General features: G+C 40.4%; 1 protein-coding gene across 2 annotated transcripts in view; it reads left to right on the forward strand.

Moving 5' to 3' along the window:
* LOC115212753 (protein zer-1 homolog) overlaps nucleotides 1-18,559 on the forward strand; it is a 143,052-nt gene that overhangs the window by 91,192 nt on the left and 33,301 nt on the right. For both annotated transcript variants that reach the window (XM_029781418.2, XM_036509191.1), the window contains exons 3-7: nucleotides 3,183-3,407; nucleotides 6,295-6,388; nucleotides 10,950-11,093; nucleotides 14,322-14,380; nucleotides 15,704-15,766. In XM_029781418.2, the coding sequence (XP_029637278.1) occupies nucleotides 3,183-3,407; nucleotides 6,295-6,388; nucleotides 10,950-11,093; nucleotides 14,322-14,380; nucleotides 15,704-15,766 (585 nt within the window). The remainder of the gene's footprint in view (nucleotides 1-3,182; nucleotides 3,408-6,294; nucleotides 6,389-10,949; nucleotides 11,094-14,321; nucleotides 14,381-15,703; nucleotides 15,767-18,559) is intronic.

The raw sequence follows: 18,559 nt of genomic DNA on the forward strand, positions 1-18,559 counted from the left end.
ACTCATAGATGTCATTGAAAAGGTCTGTGAGTTTTTTACTGCCATAATCTTCTGGCGCTTCTAACATTTCACATGCTATTGTATCTGACCTTGGAGTTTTACGTTTTCTCATCTTCTTGATGACATGTTCCACCTCAGACTTCTCTATGGTCAGATGCCCTTCCTGTCACCAACTCTCATTTGCTCCTAGGCAAGGTATTATTCCCCCACCCCACCCCAGGGCCCGCACATTTTTGTGGAAGATTGAAACAAAAGGCTCTTGCTTCCATGACAGTGGCACTCATTTACAACTATCATGTGAAATGAAGGCAAGGAGACAGTATTGTGAACACACACAAATATATATACAGTGGGCTTCGTTCAGTTTCCCTATACCAAATCCACTCAAAGCTTTGTGCCAGACATGCCATGCAGTGGAATTGAACTCCAAACCATGGGATTGAGAAGCAAGCTTCTTCCTATACTTGTGCCTACACACACATACATACACACATGTATGTATAATAGGCATGTATATGTATATGTATGTCAGTAGTCCAGACATAAGTAATGATGATGATATATATCAAATGGAATTCAGGTAATTAAATACATGCTGTTAGTGTTCAAGCATGAACTGCAACTAAACAGAGTTGTTAGCTGTCTAACAATGATTGGCTGTTGGTGATTTACCAGTTAAACACAGTTAAACAGGTACAAGTATAATAGAATAAACTTTTAAGCATGCAGACAAACTTGTATCAGGTTAGATCGTGATATATTTTTTAAAATAAGGGTTGAGTTGTTAAAAGAGAATAAATCACAAAGAAAGAAGGGAAGTAAGGTGTGCAGATAGTTGTTTAACAGCTGTTTCGAAGAACAAGTGGGCATATAATGCATTTTCCTACAAATGAACAGTAGCTGTCCCAATGATGGAATTGGTCACTATTGTATGGATAGCCATTGTTCATTTGTGCATCTGTTCTTTGAAACAGCTGTTAAGAGACTATCTTCACACCTTCTCTTTTTCTCTTGTAAATCAGTGTTACTGTCATACAAGTGGTGTCTTACATTTCCATGGAAACATTCTTGATAGGGGGAAGTATGACCTTGGAAAAAGGCGAGGCTTGGTGACAGGAAGGGCATCAAGCTACAAAACATCTGCTTTGACAAATACCTTCCTACCCATCTGAGCATTGATATGTGGGTGTTAAAATGATGATGATGATCATCATCATCATCGTTTAACGTGCACTTTCCATGCTAGCATGGTTTGGACAGTTTGACTGAAGACTGGCGAACCAGATGGCTGCACCAGGCTTTCTACAGCTGGATGCCCTTCCTAATGCCAACCACTCCGAGAGTGTAGTGGGTGCTTTTACGTGTCACCAGCATGAGGGCCAATCAGTCAGTACTGGCAATGGCCACGCTCAAATGGTGTTTTTTACATGCCACCTGCACTGGAGCCAGTCCAGCAGCACTGGCAACGATCTCGCTTGAATGTTTTTCATGTGTCACTGGCACAAGTGCCAGTAAGGCAATGCTGGTAACGATATATATGTGTGTGTGTGTATATATATATATATATATATATATCATCATCGTTTAACATCCACTTATACACACACGCCTACACACATCATAATGGGCTTTCAGTTTCCATCTAGAAAGTCCACTCGCAAATCTTTGGTCAGGCTGGGACTAGTTGAAGACATCTGCCCAAGGTGAGACACAGTTGGATTGATTCTGAGAATGTTAATTAAAATAAAGTACTCTTTAATGCATGTCATTCATCATCATCGTTTAATGTCCACCTTCTATGCTGGCATAGGTTGGATGGTTTGACCAGGCATTGGCTAGGCAGAAGCCTGCACCAGACTTCTGTGTCTGGTTTGGCTTGGTTTTTACAGCTGGATGCCCTTCCAAATGCCAACCACTTTACAATGTGGACTGGATGCTTTTTATGTGGCACCAGCACAGACAGGGTCACCAAGTAACTTGCAAGGCAAAGACCCTTTGAGATGGGAGACAGAATTGGAGGAGGGGATCTTGTGTCAGATGTTGAAAAGTTATAGTGAGACAGAGAAAGAAACAGGGGTCTTGCTGTAGAGGAGGTACGAGGTTACTGAGCCAGCTGGAGAGAGAGAGAGAGATGAGGAGAGAAACAGGTGTACTGCTGTAAAGCAGATACATGGTTACCCAGCCTGAGGGAAGAGCAAGAGAAGGAGAGGGAGAGAGAGTGGGAGACATCAGGATAGAGATGGTGGCAAAGTGTGCTGGGCATACTCACAAGGGACAGGGATCAGAAAATGGGATGGTCGAGTAAAGGGAGAGAGTGATGATGGTGGCAAGTGCCAAGGTATTGCCCTTGAGGCACCGAGGTTATGAATGGTAGGACATTGCTAAAGAAAAGTGAGTAGAGAGTGGGGGTGGGGAATGTAGGGAGTGGTGAAAACCTGGGTACACAGAGGGGGTGGAGGGCTGCTAGATAGCAATGATACAGTGAACAGAGCCCTGAGGATAGGGTTGCGAAGTGAGAGGTGGGTATAGCGCATGAAGGAGAAGAGATATATTTAGGTTTGTCGGGGTAGGGTGTGTGAAAAGCTTTCTTGTTATATGTGGGTGGGACACACAGTGCTTCTAGAATTCAGTTTTTCTGATGTCGGCAGATCTTCTCAAGAACTTCATATCACCAGACATCTCAGTACATTGTCATTTTTCCATGGGGCCCAACTTCCTGAGATCGGTCCTTCCCACTTCATCCCGTGTCTTCCTGGTTCTCCCTCTTCCATGGATACCATCCACTTTCAGTGATCTGCACTTCTTTATTCCAGCTGTCCTCATTCATACGCATCACATCTCCAAACCAAGGTAGTCTTCTCTCTTGCAAGCTACATTTGATTCCTCTCATGCCCAACTTTTTCTCTCAACACGTTTCCACTTTGCCATCCAAGCACACTGAGGTTCCGGCAGAGCAGACTGCTTCCACTTCTCTCATAAAACATAATTTTTTGTTGAAAGTTAAAATATTTTCTTGATCGTTTTGCTTGCTTTTTTAAAAATCTTATTGATGAAATATGAAGGTTAACTCCATATTATTAAATTCCTAATTAGACATTATAGCTTTTAATTAAAAATATAACAAGACAATATAGCTGTTAAATGGAATATTTAAAATATCTTATTTTCTTTTTCTGCTGCAGGCATCTTGATTTAGGTATGTTAGACCAAAGATCAAAGACAAATTACCAAGACCCTGAAAAAATTCTCAGCAGGATAATTCTCGGTCTTCCTGATCTTGTGTCCTTGGATATTTCTGGTACAAACCTTGCTGGAGAGAAAGCAGTGACACCGGAATCACACCGACTCGGGGTCAGAAGACCAAATACAAAATTAAAAGAAGAAGAATCAGAAGAAACAAACTGCAGGTAAATACCTGAATATCATATCAGTGTGCGTGTGTGTGTGTGGGGGGGCGAGACAGAAAGAGAGAGAGAGATAAAGGGGGGTGGAGATAGCAGCAGTGTTTTGGGATTTGTTGTGATCTCCTTTTTTTATTTCAATGAGGTTGAATTCCTTCACATCCATCTTTTCCAATTCTTCCTTGGCTTTCCTTAGTCTTCCTCTTTCACAGGTTCCATCAACTTGGACAATAACTGACACCCTCACATATCCTACCCTGATCTTTCCCATTATCTGACCACAAAATAGGGACCAACTATAAACAAGAAAGACAAAAATAACATTCTATTAGTTACGATGACAAGGGCCTGCTTGTGAAATTAATTTAGAAGTGGCTGAGCACTCCATAGACATGAATACCCTTAACGTAGTTCTCAGGGAGATTCAGCTTGACACAGAATGTGACAAGGCTGGTCCTTTGAAATGCAGGTACAACTCATTTTTGCCAGGTGAGTGGACTGGAGTGGCAAGAAATAAAGTGTCTTGCTCAAGGATACAATGCACCACCAGGAATTGAACTCACCACCTTGTGATTGTGAGCATCTCAACAGAAATATGTAACAGAGAAGCAATTCTTAATTCTTTCAATACCAACACAGCTGAAACCACCTCTGGCTCTAAGTACTAATGTCTTGTTTTCATATATTTTGAATGAAAATCTTCCACCAAACCTTAGTCACAATTTATGTTCCTAAGACTAGCTGAATGATAACGAAGTCTTTTTACTAAATTCTTTGTTTATATTTAAGATTAATTGAAAGAAACACAGAGCATTTCAACAGAAATTTCGGTACGAAAAGGGTTAACCAAAACAAACAAAACCCTTAATTTATTTTTGTGCTGCGATTGTGTTATATAACGAGTGATGACATGCAGGTATTATATAACGAGTAATGAGATGGAGGTAATTGCACCTCAGATGTTAACACTAATATTTTAAAGGCTTTTACTTCATTGGTCATGATGACCATGTGATCCAGGTGATGTGGACAACCGAACAACCTGTTTGTGAAATTAACATGCAAGTGGTTGAGCATTCGACAGACATATATACCTATTTCTTTACTACCCACAAGGGGCTAAACACAGAGAGGACAAACAAGGACAGATAAACAGATTAAGTCGATTATATCGACCCCAGTGCGTAACTGGTACTTAATTTATCGACCTCGAAAGGATGAAAGGCAAAGTTGACCTCGGCGGAATTTGAACTCAGAACGTAGCGGCAGCCGAAATACCACTAATTATTTTGCCCAGCGTGTTAACGATTCTGCCAGCTCGCCACCTTAACCATACACAGACCTATGTACCATTAATGTAGATCTTAGGGAGATTCAGTGTGACGTAGAATGTGATGAGGGTGTCCGTTTGAAATATGAGTACAACTCATTTTTACCAGCTGAGTGGAGTGGAGCAATGTGAAATCAAGCCTGGTATAGTGGTTAGCTTACTGGACTCACAATTGTAAGGTTGTGAGGTCGATACACAGTCATGTGTAGTGTCCTCAAGCAAGGCTGTATATCACAAATATTTGTGCCCTTGCTAATGGTTACAATGCATTTGTGGAGGTACACTCACCTCCACTACTAATTACTTAGGTAACAAAATCATCAGTGACACTCCTCACTAGGAACCAAAGCATGGAGACTCAAATGCAGGTAGACCACATCAAACCGACATAAAGCAACTGCGCGAGGACTCTGAGTGCACCTGAGAAGAATTCCTCCTCTGTGCAGTGGCAGACGAAACAGACTGGAGAGAACGAGTGAGGGCAACCCAAGCAACAAGCACAACCAGGTGGTAAGGGTGGCTCAGCTGCAGCAACAAGTGGAGGCACAATGGCCCAATGGTTAGGGCAGCGGACTCGCGGTCGGAGGATCGCGGTTTCGATTCCCAGGCCGAGCGTTGTGCGTGTTTATTGAGCGAAAACACCTAAAGCTCCACGAGGCTCCGGCAGGGGGTGGTGGCAACCCCTGTTGTACACTTTCGCTCCAACTTTCTCTCACTCTTTCTTCCTGTTTCTTGACCCCCGACTTCCTATGCAACCGCTGAGCCTGGATGCGCATTCATCCATCCATCGATGCTCTCGGTGTCGGGGGTTGACCTGCTTTCTCTTCTGCGGTTCTTACAAATAGCAAAGGACCATGTTTCGGACTTCTCCCAAGAGGACGAAGACCGCTTCGCTCAACAGCAACAGCAACAACTTTAAGGAAACTTTCTTGGAATTTGAAAGACTATCGCCTGAGTAATCTTACAGATGCTTACTCTTGTACACAATCTCTACCCCACCCCACCTCAGTTTGCCAGTTTGCAATCTCATCGCATTCCTTGTACATCTACAGTTGACACTGGATACACCACATGCAATTTCTAGCTGCTCCCTTTCCCCCCACCCCCATATATGGCACAGTCATTTCTCTGAATGTGGCAACATTCTGCTTTCTTCTTTCCTTAAAAACTTTAGTCTTTGGTAACTTTACTTTAAAGCATCTCAATTCTGGGTTTTGTTTCCCTGCCTGGAATTTCTTCAACCTGTGGCCTCAACACATTGATTTGTAGCAAACAGATGCGTTTGTACCATTTCTTATTCATTCATTTCACTTACCATCTATTTTCTATGCTGGCATGAGTTGAACGCTTCAATAGCTGATGGCAAGGCTGGAGAGCTGCATCCGGCTTCAGTCATCTGGTTTGACATGCTGCCTATGGTTGGCTGTCCTTCCCCATGCAAACCTCTTTGCAGAATGTACTGGGTGCTTTTTATGGGGTGCCATCACCAGTGATTTTTACATGGCACCAACATTTTGTGTGTGTATAAGTTATTAATTCATGCTTTTTTGGATTTCTTTCTAGCATTCCTGGTTTACATGGGAAAACTCTTGATTTTCTTGGACTTTTAAACTGTGCTAACGATGCTTGTGAACGAGAAAGCATACCTGCAAAACTAGTAAGTCAATTCACTGATGTTTATTATTTATTACTCTTTTTACTCTTTTTACTTGTTTCAGTCATTTGACTGCGGCCATGCTGGAGCACCGCCTTTAGTCGAGCATATCAACCCCGGGACTTATTCTTTGTAAGCCCAGTACTTATTCTATCGATCTCTTTTTGATTTATAAGAAAATAAATAATTCAGGGAAACTATCCTTATGGAAAACAGTAGTAAAGTTAGCGTCGACATATTTTATGTATGGAATGTTCAGATCTTGGTTTCAAATTTTGGCACAATGCCAGCAATTTTGCGGGGGGTGGGATAAGTTGATTACACTAACACCAGTGCACAGCTGGTACTTATTTTATCAATCCTGAAAGGATGAAAGGCAAATTCGGACTCGATGGAATTTGAACTCAGAATGTTAAAAATGAATGAAATGTCATTAAGCAATAATTACCTGGTCTGCTAATGATTCTGCCAGCTTGCCACCTAAGATGGAATATCAAAATATTCACCAGGAATAACATGTTAATCGATGACTAATAATGTTTTCTTTTTTTTTTTTCTGCAAATAAGGAAGACAATTCTGGGCATGTTTTAATATTATTAGGACCTCATCAGTGAATGACAGCCTCAACATATCTAATGAAATTGTTCAGAATGAATCTCTAAAACAGATGATACAATGGTTGATGTAGCAAAATAGAATTGTTTAAAGAATAAATAACTTAATGATGCTACCTACTTTTAATTTAATAATTACTAATATTTTATCTATGGGTAAAATGTTCATTAATTATTATTCAGTTCCTACTCCATTCTGATCCAGTAAAATTATGATAAATGAAATTCCCACCATGACCACCCCATCGGTGACCATAGACAGTGTGCTCAGCACCAGGTTATTCAATATGTCCATCCTTTCTAAGCCAGAAGAGTGTTTGGTGTTGGATTTGATCTTCATTTTCTAGGTAATAGGGGATGATTCAAAAGAGATTTGGTTGTTATTTCAAGCAAGTAAGAGAGTTAGATTTGAGGGAAATCTAGCTACTGTTTTTAGGCAGAAAAGTGTGATGTGGGAGAAATTTATTATTTCTATATAGTAGTATATAATAGAAAGGAAACCTAGCTGCTCTTAGCTGAAGGTAGGGTATTATATGTGGGAGATTTCGTTGCTATTTCTAACAGGTAGGTTGTGAGAGGAGAAAGATTTGCTGCTATTTCTAGCGATATGGTGTGATTTGAGGTAGAGCTGGTTGCTATTTCAGCAGGCAAAGACTGTCTAGTTCGCTGCTAGCATTGGAATATATTTTCGTTGTATATATCAGTGTGTATAGTATTGTGGCTATGTGCTGTGTGATATCAATTTATCACCATGGAGATTGTTGTGTGTAACCTTGTGGAATGAAATCATGAACCAGCTGGCATCTTGTCTTCTTGAGCAAGGCACTTCATTTCACATCGCTCTGGTCTCTTCAGTTGAACATGTCTACCAGCCGACTTCTGGTGTAGCAGTCCTTCCCTCCAGCTGTCACATCCTTGATGCTCCATTGGCTTAAGAGTGGGAGGGCAATGAAAGTGGGTACGTCTGCTTGCAACTACAGCATTGACCCCTACAAACAATTAGCTAAAACATGCTATAAGTTGCCAAGATTTTTTTCTTCAATATTGACTGTGGGTGATATCTATTTACCACAGTTTATATTGGTGTATACTGGCCATGTGGTGTACGATGACAACTATGTGTCCCTCTGCCCGAACCGCTCCCTTGGCTCACAGCCGCTTCCCTTGATTCCGCTCCTTCTCTTAGCTGAGAGGTCTTGCAACCTACTTGGTAACCCTGTTGGTGCCACATAAAAAGCAGCCAGTTACACTGTGTAAAGTGGTTGGCATTAGGAAGGACATTCCAACCGTACAAACCCTACCAAAACTGATGAATGGATCCTGGTGTAGCTCTGTCTGGATGGCCAGCATTGGAAATAGACGTCAAATGATGATCTATGTTCAGATCACACTTTACATTGAGATGTATCTACTTCTACTACAGTTTCCAGCTCATCATTATCCACCTTGATCTCAGGTCTACCATGGGGCTGTTTTTCAAGAGTAAAGTCACCAGACCGGAACTCCTCAAACCATCAACATACAGTGTGCTTATTCATCACATTTTCACCAAACACCTCCTTGATCTTTCGAGCTGTCTGGAATGCATTGGTCCCATGACAGAACTCGTATTCATAAACAAACACTAAATTTTGCTCTATCCATGGGTTCACAATAATTGATTTACAAGAGAAAACTCACAATATAATCAGACCCCATGAACTGCATTTTGAAAAGTGATGATGTAATTCTTCAATCTTGCTAAACAAAGAATTGTCAGGATAAATCATTAGAGTTAATGACTGTCAAACTTGAAGCTTAACGAAACCAGACATTTTATTCTTAATGATCTGATATTTTGTCTCCATGAGAAAACAATGTCTATATTAAACATATTTGGCGTTAGGAAGGGCATCCAGCTGTAGAAACATTGCCAAATTAGACTGGAGCCTGGTGCAGCCTTCTGGCTTCCCAGAACCCCGGTCGAACCGTCCAACCCATGCTAGCATGGAGAACGGACGTTAAACGACGATGATGATGATGATGACAAACAACTAGCAGTATCGCCCGGCGTTGCTCGGGTTTGTAAGGGAAATAACTATATAAGCATTTTTAGAGAGTTATTGCCAAAAGATAGCAAAAAAATGCATTAAAAATGGAAAACAAATGATGGTAAATTTTTTTTTTAAATCGTTGACTCATCGTAGACATTTTTAGAGAGTTGCTTCCCTTATATAATAGCGAAAAAATGCATTAAAATGGTAAAAAATTATGGTAAATTATTTTTAAAATCGTAGACTCATCGTAGACGCGCGCTAATACCCAGAAGGGCTCGATATTAATCATGACTATAAGATATCCGCTTTTGGTTAAACTGCACCGCAAAATGTGGGAGTAGTTAGGAATCTAAATCGTAGGAGACAGAGACCACACAACCTCACTTTTATATATAAAGATGTCTATTGAGATGAACCAATGAAGAGGGTTCTAAATGGTCTCTTGACCTGCTAGAAACAGCAGCCAAATTTCCTTCATTGGCAAGCGATGTGATGGTGAATGCTGGAACCCTTATGATCATAGATCTGCTGTATCATATCTAAGGCTCAACAGCAACACCCCCACCGACAATCAATGCTCTCCTCTAAAAGGTGAAATATCCAACTTTATCCTCAAATAACAATCAGTAACCAAGACACGCTTCACCCATCTAGCATTCACATTCTGGCAAAACTGATGCTTATTCCTTTTTGTTTTGTATTAATCATGCATTATCTTGTAGCTTTCTGATTCTGATGAGGTAACTTAACTTATAGGACGATATTGTAGGGTAGGTGTGAGATGTCAGATCTGGCCAGTTTGAACATAGAGTAGGATGGAATGTTTGGACCCAACATGGTTGGTTTAAATGCTAATCTCTATATACAAACGGCAAAATGCCTGTGTGTGTGTATGATCTTTATACATAGCCACAATTTTTCAGTTAGAGGGCTCGCACTTTCTATGGTCATTCAAAACTGTCCAAGGGTGGTCGTGCACATCTTTACATTTCCCCAGTCACCCTGCAAAGCCATTAAAAAATCAATAGAAGTGACATTTTTGTGGATTTTCTATCCAAATCCCAATCAAAATGCCCAAAACTTGATACGCCAATTGAATGCCAGCTAGTTGTATGTGATTGGTCGGAGATTTGGACAGTACTTGCGTGTATGTGCGCACGCACGCAGCTGCATATATGCATGCACTAATACTATGACCCAGCGTTGGTGGGTCATAGTGCTAATGGGTTATAGATCTGATGGGCTTTTTTTTTTGTTCCGCTAAAAGCAATGCGTCATTGAGTGGGGTCCCCTAAAAGTCCCCTGCCCCAGTTGACAGACCGACTCCACCACTTGTGTGTGCATTGAAGCTCAGCTCAGTCATAGTCTTTTATGTTTGTTTTGTCTTGTTTTAATTTAAATTCATTTGAAAGAAATTACATTTTAAACTCTAAAGTTATATTTTTAAGGTAAATTTTAATTATTTTCTCAAATTGTTTTGTGTGATTTTAATGTTTTCTGATTAATGATAGCACTCTGTAATTTCTGCTGTCTACCCTCAGTCTACCCTCAGTGGATGCTGTCCACTTACTACTGCCGCCACCTCCTCCTCTTCCTCATCTTCTTCTTCTCCTCCTCCTGCTCCCAACCCCCACTTATGCCCCCACAAGCTTATATTTCTCTCATTGTCCAGCAATATTTTCAAGGGAGATTGGAACACAAAGGGACATTGCTTGTATGACAGTGATACTCCTTTACAACTGTCCCCTCAGTGCCAAACCAGACTTCTTTTGGTTGCCGTCTACCAAACCCACCCACAAGGTGGACTGAACCTGAAACCCATGCTTGTGCTTTACTTATTGAAACCCTGTTTATCTGGGCTTTTTTCTGTTTTTTTCTCATCTCGAATGCTATATTGATGTTGTTTTCTTTAGATCACAGGTGACGCCAATGAAGAGCAGATCTTACTCTCTCTGCAAACCTATCAAGACAGAAGCTCTCATATTATTGTGGCTTTAAACAGTCTTTATAATCTATTTCGGAGATCTGTTGTGCGTAATCAAGCCGATGCACTTGATGTAAGTAAACACTTGCTTTCGTTCTCATGTTTTCTTGGGCGGTGGGGTTAAATTACACATTCTTTGTAGTAAAGACTAGCATTAAATACCCGTCGTTGTCGGGTCATAGTGCTAGTTCATGTATATATGTGTATATATATATGTGTACATATTACATGTACATCTATATATATATACATCACATAAAATGCAAAATACAAAGTTATATCTTGATATCGCTAGTGATAACAATACTCAAAATATATAACAGACTGGAACTGTTAGCCCGTCTCTTTTAATTTCGATCAATTGTATCTTGTCCTCCCTCTTGTATAGAAGTGTGGCTATGATCCCACGGCTGCAGCGAAATTCATTTTTGGACTTTCTTCTATCGAAGGCATTTTTACAAAAATACTTCCGTGTAAATGGTGAAAATATTGTCAATTTCCCCAAACAGGGACACAATTCAATTTTTAAACAATAACCAAAGCTCCTTCTCCCTTACGGTTTACAATTATTTAACAAATGCAACACAACAACGCTTCCTTTACTAGGAACCAACAAATGTGATAACAATAGTTGAACAGAAATAATAATAACAACAAACCTTACGGTAAACCAAAAAGCAGTACTCTGTTGAAGCTATAGACCTTTATGGATCAGAAATAAACTAACAGCGGTACTCAGTAGAATGCTTAATGCTAGCTAATTAGCAAATAATCTAATGTAAAAGCCGTGCACACCCCCATCTGGACTATTCCATTTCTGCACTTAAATTTTATTTTTAATTTATTCCCATTCATGTGAAACCACTTATTCAAGTTCAAGTCATTGATGCAATTTTATACCAATTGCTATTTTTACTTTTGTTATGTTACGATAATATTATACTTTAGTTTGATTTTAATTATTACTTACTACATATAATTCAATTGTTATTATTATTTTTATTGTTAAAGTGAAAGTATCTGATATAAAATAGAGAAATGTTTTTGTTTCACTTTTAACACGTAATAACTCGCTCTAGGCAAGAAGTTGAAGATTTTTTTTTGCTCATGAAACTACATGGACCCTAAGTAAGGCATGTGTAAAATTTGAATGAAATCAGTTGTGTAGTTCTCAAGTTTTAGGGAAACACACAGACAGACAGACACACATTCTCAGTTTTATGTATATAAAGATTGTTTGCCAACATAACATGGCAGCTCTGGTTTAGGACGAATGTTACTGTAATTTATGTTGTGTTGGCAAACAATCTTTACTACAAAGTACGGTTGCAGAATATCTCACGTTGTTAGATTTAAAATTAGTAATACACATTCTTTTTAAATTGACTGTTTAAGATAAAATTAGAATTCGAGCTTGTGTCAGTGCTGGGCTACTGGCAGTATTGTTTGTAAGTTCAACCTTGTTGCCCCTAATATAGCTTTCTGTTGCTGGGGCATATCAACCGTCGCACAAACAATAACTCTGAGAGCACCTTTTCAAACTCCACCCATCTAACACCCGTGGACATATTTACAAAGTCAGAAAATAGCACAGCTCCTTCCATGACTTCAGGAAACATTTTTTCACGCTGAGAGTTGCTGAAGCGGGGAACAAACTGCTGGCATCGGTTGTTAGTTGTCGGAGCACTGCATCCTTTAAAACTTCCATGCTTCCTGAGATTCGCCAACACTCACTTGATTTTCTCCTCTCCATACACACACAAGCATGTTCACTTTCCAGACATTTCTACATTACTGCATGTACTTTATATGCACTTTCTGACAAGTTGTGGTGCACCTGAGCACTGTATACAATAATTTCATTATTATTATTATTATTATTATTATTATTATTATAATTTCACTCTGGCAAATCTGCATCAAATATCACCACCACTTGACAAATGATCCCCATCATTATCATTTAGTGTCTGTTTATTTGATTATGTGATCAGAATCGAAATCGATCAATGGAAATTGCAGATGTGTTACCAGTGCTGGTGGCACGTAAGAGAACCATCCGTTTCGCGACTGTTGCCAGCGCCGCCCCAACTCTGGCCTCGTGCCGGTGGCACGTAAAAAGCACCATCCGTTCGTGTCCGTTGCCAGCCTCGCCTGGCCCTGTGCCAGTGGCACATAAAAAGCACCATCTGTTTGTGGCTGTTTGCTAGTTCTGTCTGGCACCCGTGCGGGTGGCACGTAAAAAGCACCCACTACACTCACGGAGTGGTTGGCGTTAGGAAGGGCATCCAGCTGTAGAAACACTGCCAGATATGACTGGGCCTGATGAAGCCTTCTGGCTTCACAGACCCCAGTTGAACCGTCCAACCCATGCTAGCATGGAAAGCGGACGCTAAATGATGATGATGATGATGATGATTATGTGACCTTCAGTATTGTATCAACTACAAGTGATTTTTATTGACCATGGGAAGGAAGAGGGTAAAGTCAGTTTAGTGTAGTAGTAGCACATAAACTCAAAACACAAAGGCAACCAAATTTGTGCTCTTCACCAATCTTCTACTAATTTTACCTAACAGAAAGGGAGGTAATCATGTCAGTTTGTCCAATGTTCTTACTATTGGACTGATCATAAAGGAAGGTAACCATGTTGTTTTCTACCAGTGTTCCACCAATTCTACCAAATGATGTGACTAATTAAGATTTCAATATGGATGCAGAGCACAAAGGTGACCCTGTCAGTGCTGGTGCCACTTAAAAGTACCCAGTCCATACTGAAAGGTGGTTGGTGTTTGGAAGGGCATCCAGCTCTAAAAACCTTGCTGGGGCCAATAGGTAATTTATATTTTTTTTTAGATTTTATTTATTTCTGTGGGAGGTTTTGGAACATAACACCCATGATAGTAGAGGGATTACTGCACCCCAAATGGGCTCATCAACAAAACCAACAATCTCTGCCGAAATCAGATGCTTTTGATTTCATGGATGTACCCTGTGTTGGAGAGGAGGGGCTCCTCTGTGTATGAATAGGAATAGATATCACATGCAAAGGAGAAGATTCTGGTTATAGGAACATGTGATATCGATTGGAAAGTAAGTTGCTGCAAAGGTAACAGCTCTTTTGATTACAAGTTCCAAAGATTAAGCAGGGAAGCCCAACACCATGCCAGCATGGGAAAGATATGTTTGATGATGATGACGATGGTGGTGATGTTGATCTTAATGATGATGATGATGATGATGATATTCTGTGTAATATTTTCACGTTGCCCATTCTCAACATCGTTTCTTTGTTTTCCAGGCTATACTGTCGTGCATGAAGCAACACCCAAAAGATTGGCATGTTCAGATTTCAGGGAGGTAAACATTATGATTTCTGAGTTTTTCATTTTTGACATTCTTTTGTGTTTTTGTTTGTTTAAAAACTTGAAAAAAAAGAAAAAAAGAAAGAAAGAAAAGAAAAAACCTGGAAAAAAGAGGCTGGATTGCATTTCATTTCTTATCTCAAAATATTTTGAGTGAAGAATAAATATTTGTAGAAACAGTCAGTCTTTGATAGGAATACAGTGTCTTTATAGAAATAGTATAGTTGGTCTGTTCTTTTATTCTTTTACTTGTTTCAATCATTTGACTGCAGCCATGCTGGAGCACCACTTTTAGTCAAGCAAATCGACCCCAGGACTTATTCTTTGTAAGCCTAGTACTTATTCTTATCGGTCTCTTTTGCTGAACCACTAACTTACGGGGACGTAAACACACCAACATCGGTTGTCAAGCGATGTTGGGGAGGGGACACACACACATATATATATATATATATATATATAAATATATACAATAGGCTTCTTTCAGTTTCCATCTACCAAATCAACACAAGACTTTAGTTGGCCTGAGGCTATAGTAGAAGATATTTGCCCAAGGTGCCACGCAGTGGGACTGAACCCAGAACCATGTGGTTGGGAAGCAAGCTTCTTACCACCACACCCACGCCTGCACCTATATAGTAATAGTATCTTAATAACATATGTCTTTATTAGTAGTATTGTTGTACCCTAGTATATTATTAGTAATAGTATAATACACGTCTGTTGTAATAGTGAAGTAATCGCATAGTATGCCTATAGTTTTTAGTAATAACTAGCAGTATCGCCCGGCGTTGCTCGGGTTTATAAGGGAAATAACTATATAAGCATTTTTAGAGAGTTACTTCCCTTATATAAACCGAGCAAAAAATGCATTAAAAATGCGGAAAAATGATGGTAAATTTTTTTTTAAATCATAGACTCATCGTAGAGGCGCGCTAATATCCAGAAGGGCTTGATATGAATCACGACTATAAGATACCCGCTTTTGGTTAAACTGCACCGCAAAATGTGGGAGTAGTTAGGAATCTAAATCGGAGTAGACAGACACACACACAACTTCAGTTTTATATATAAAGATAGAATAATAGTGTGTTCATTGGTATTATAGTAATAGTGTAGTACATCTATAGTAATTGTATAATATGTCGACAGTAAGAGTAGAGTAACATCTCCAATAGTAACCTTCCAGACAAAAACACTACTAGTATCAAAAACATGGTTTAACTATTAAATGTTATAATTAATTTTTCATTTTGGTTTTCCGAAACATGTAAATTCTGAACCTATTTCTAGAGTGAAGTTTCTCTTACCATTCCAGTGCCTCGTTGTTTTATATTGTGAAAGGAGAACAAATGGCTCATGCCCCAAGGAAACTAAGGAAGTAAGTTTTGTTTTTACTACAATCACACTGGTTCTGTTTTTTGTTGGGTTCTTCTTTTTTTTTTGACACACACACACACACCAACATTGCCATCACAATCACCATTATCCTCTTCCTCCTCCTTATCATCATCATCATTTCACATCCTCTTTCTATGCTGGCAATGACTAGACTGTGACAGGATCTGATAGGCTGGAATAGAGCATGTCTTAAACCAGTTCCTTAGTTTTGACATGGCATCTGCAGCTGGATGTCCTTCCTAATACCAACCGCTTTACACAGTATGGACTGGGTGCTGTTTTTTATGGCACCAGCATTTATCATCATTCTTCGACCGTGGTCGAGACAATGGAATTTACTATGTTATGTCAGACTTCACTGTCCATCTTGGCATTACGGAGGTCCTGTTGCTGGATGCCTGTATCCCTGGAGATTACATCAGGGTAGGAGAGTGTGTGCCCTCTGGTATTGCGAGTAGATGGCTTCCAGAGGAGAAGACTAGAAATTACCTCGTTTTCAGCTCTACAACAATGTCCAACAAACTGGACTCTCCTACCTTTCACAAGAGATGACACAGGTGGTAATTTCCAATATATTTGTACTTAGTGACGTCACCATTTAATATACAAGACTGAGGAGGCCCCTTAACATGGTGGGATTATAATACAGGGGTCTGTGGCTTTTATGTGTGATAGAAAGGACAAGCAAATATGTGTTGATCAAGGAGGCACCTGGCTACCCCACATTATATTAGGGTAGGTGAGAATATTTGTGGTAGAACTGGAGAGGTAATGGTGTTAGAGCATACCCTCAGGGTACAATGAGGAGAATAGAAGAGGGTGTGGTGACACAGAATAGATGAAGGTGGGTAGAAGTTTCAAAGTGTGGGTGGAGTAGTGAGAGATGGTTAGAGATAGGGTATGAGGTGAAAGTAGGGAATAGTAAGGGTAGGTGGTTGGTTGAGTGGTAAATGAATGAGGGATCGATGACACCAGAAGTGGCCGAGGGGAGGGGAAGTGATGCTGGGCAGAAGAGAAACATTGAAGAACACCAGAAAATAATAGAGCTGAGAGGAAGTTGGTGGTGAATGGGGTGGGCTGGTTGATGGTAGATGGTGTTAAGAATAAGGAATGGGTGTCACTAGGAAGTGGCAGAAATGGGGTTGATAGGAGATGACTGACAGCGCAGAAAGGGTGGGCGATGGGAGGGAATAAAGTTGAAAATGAAGGATAAGATGCGAAAAAGGGGTGTTCCAAGGAAGAATGAGGATTGATAGAGCAGAAAGGGGCTGCGAAATGTTTCACCAATTCACTTATAAGAATAAGGGGGTTACAGAGGAGATTAAGACACAGTCAACTGGTCTGCTGTTATAACCTGGAGGACTATGATGGCTAGGAAGAGGCACTGAGAACCATGCTCTGGTAGACCCATACATGCTCACTGAATGTAGCTTGATGGCTCTCAAAACCTAGAATTGGTTGAGGCAAATTTTCTATAGCTGGATGCCTTTCCTGTTGTTAACCTTCACCTGTTTCCAAGTAAGATAACATTTCCTCATGGCGAGACGTGTTTTCATGGAAAATTGGGAATGAAGGACATCGCTGGTATGACAGCGGCATTCATTGTGCAATGTCGAGACGCATACATATGTACAATGGGCTTCTTTCAGTTTCCATCGTATAAGGCTTTGGTTGACTTGGAACTATAGAAAACAGCATTTGCCCAAAGTGCTGTGAGGCAGGACCAAACCTGAAACCACACGAGTGGGCAGTGAACTTCTTGATTTCACAGCCATGTGCACACTCTCACCCCCCCCCCCCCCACACACACGGATGTATGCGTTAAGGTCGACATTTTGCCGATCCTCATGTGAGCAAAGCTGATTATTGACTTTAGAAACGGTCAGTGAGCAGTTTCAAAGACTTATGGAATGTACATCCACCTGTAAAATCCTGGCTCTGAATTGATTCCTCTTGCAGCCATGTTGGTGTGTAAAAAAGACTGACATTAAACAAATGAAAGTCAAGCAAGTAGGATTTGAACCCAAAACTTACAGCATCTTGATTCTACCACCCGTCACTGCCTTTGTGTACATCATCATCATCATCATCATTTAACATCCATTGTCCGCACTGGCATGGGTTAGACAGTTTGACCAGAGCTGGCAAGCTGAGGAGTTGCACAGACACCAGTCTGATTCGGCAGTGTTTCTACAGCTGGATGCTTTTTCTAATGCCAACCACTCTTACGAGAGTGTAGCGGGTGCTTTTATGTGCCACCGGCAGCATAGGTGCCAGTTGTGTGACACCAGTCTCTGCCACAACTACGAATTCACTTGATTTGATGGGTCTTCTACTCTAGCATGGCATATTGCCAAGGGTCTCGGTCATTTGTCATTGCCTCCATGAAGCCCAACACACGAAAGGTTCTTTTTACATTCCACCTGCACAGGTGTTAGTTACACAACACCGGCATTGGCCACCTTGCTTCCGTGAGGCCCAATGCTCAAGAGGTGCTTTTTATGTATCACTGGCACAGGTGCCAGTTATGCGGCACCAGCTTCGTCCACAACATCAGCATTATAAATAAACTGCCTTATCTATTTTCATGAGTAACATTGCTTAACTCTTTAACATTTAAACTGCCCACTGCCTCCACATCGACCTGTTTTGTGTTCAGATCTGACCTCTTACACCTATCCAACAATGTCATTCTAAAAATAAACAATCACATCGTTAACATCTCAAAGTTTTGAGATAATGCATGATTAATTGAAAAAAATGTGAATGAATA

The sequence above is a fragment of the Octopus sinensis genome, linkage group LG1 (genome assembly GCF_006345805.1).
Source record: "Octopus sinensis linkage group LG1, ASM634580v1, whole genome shotgun sequence".
Classification (NCBI taxonomy): Eukaryota; Metazoa; Mollusca; class Cephalopoda; order Octopoda; family Octopodidae; genus Octopus; species Octopus sinensis.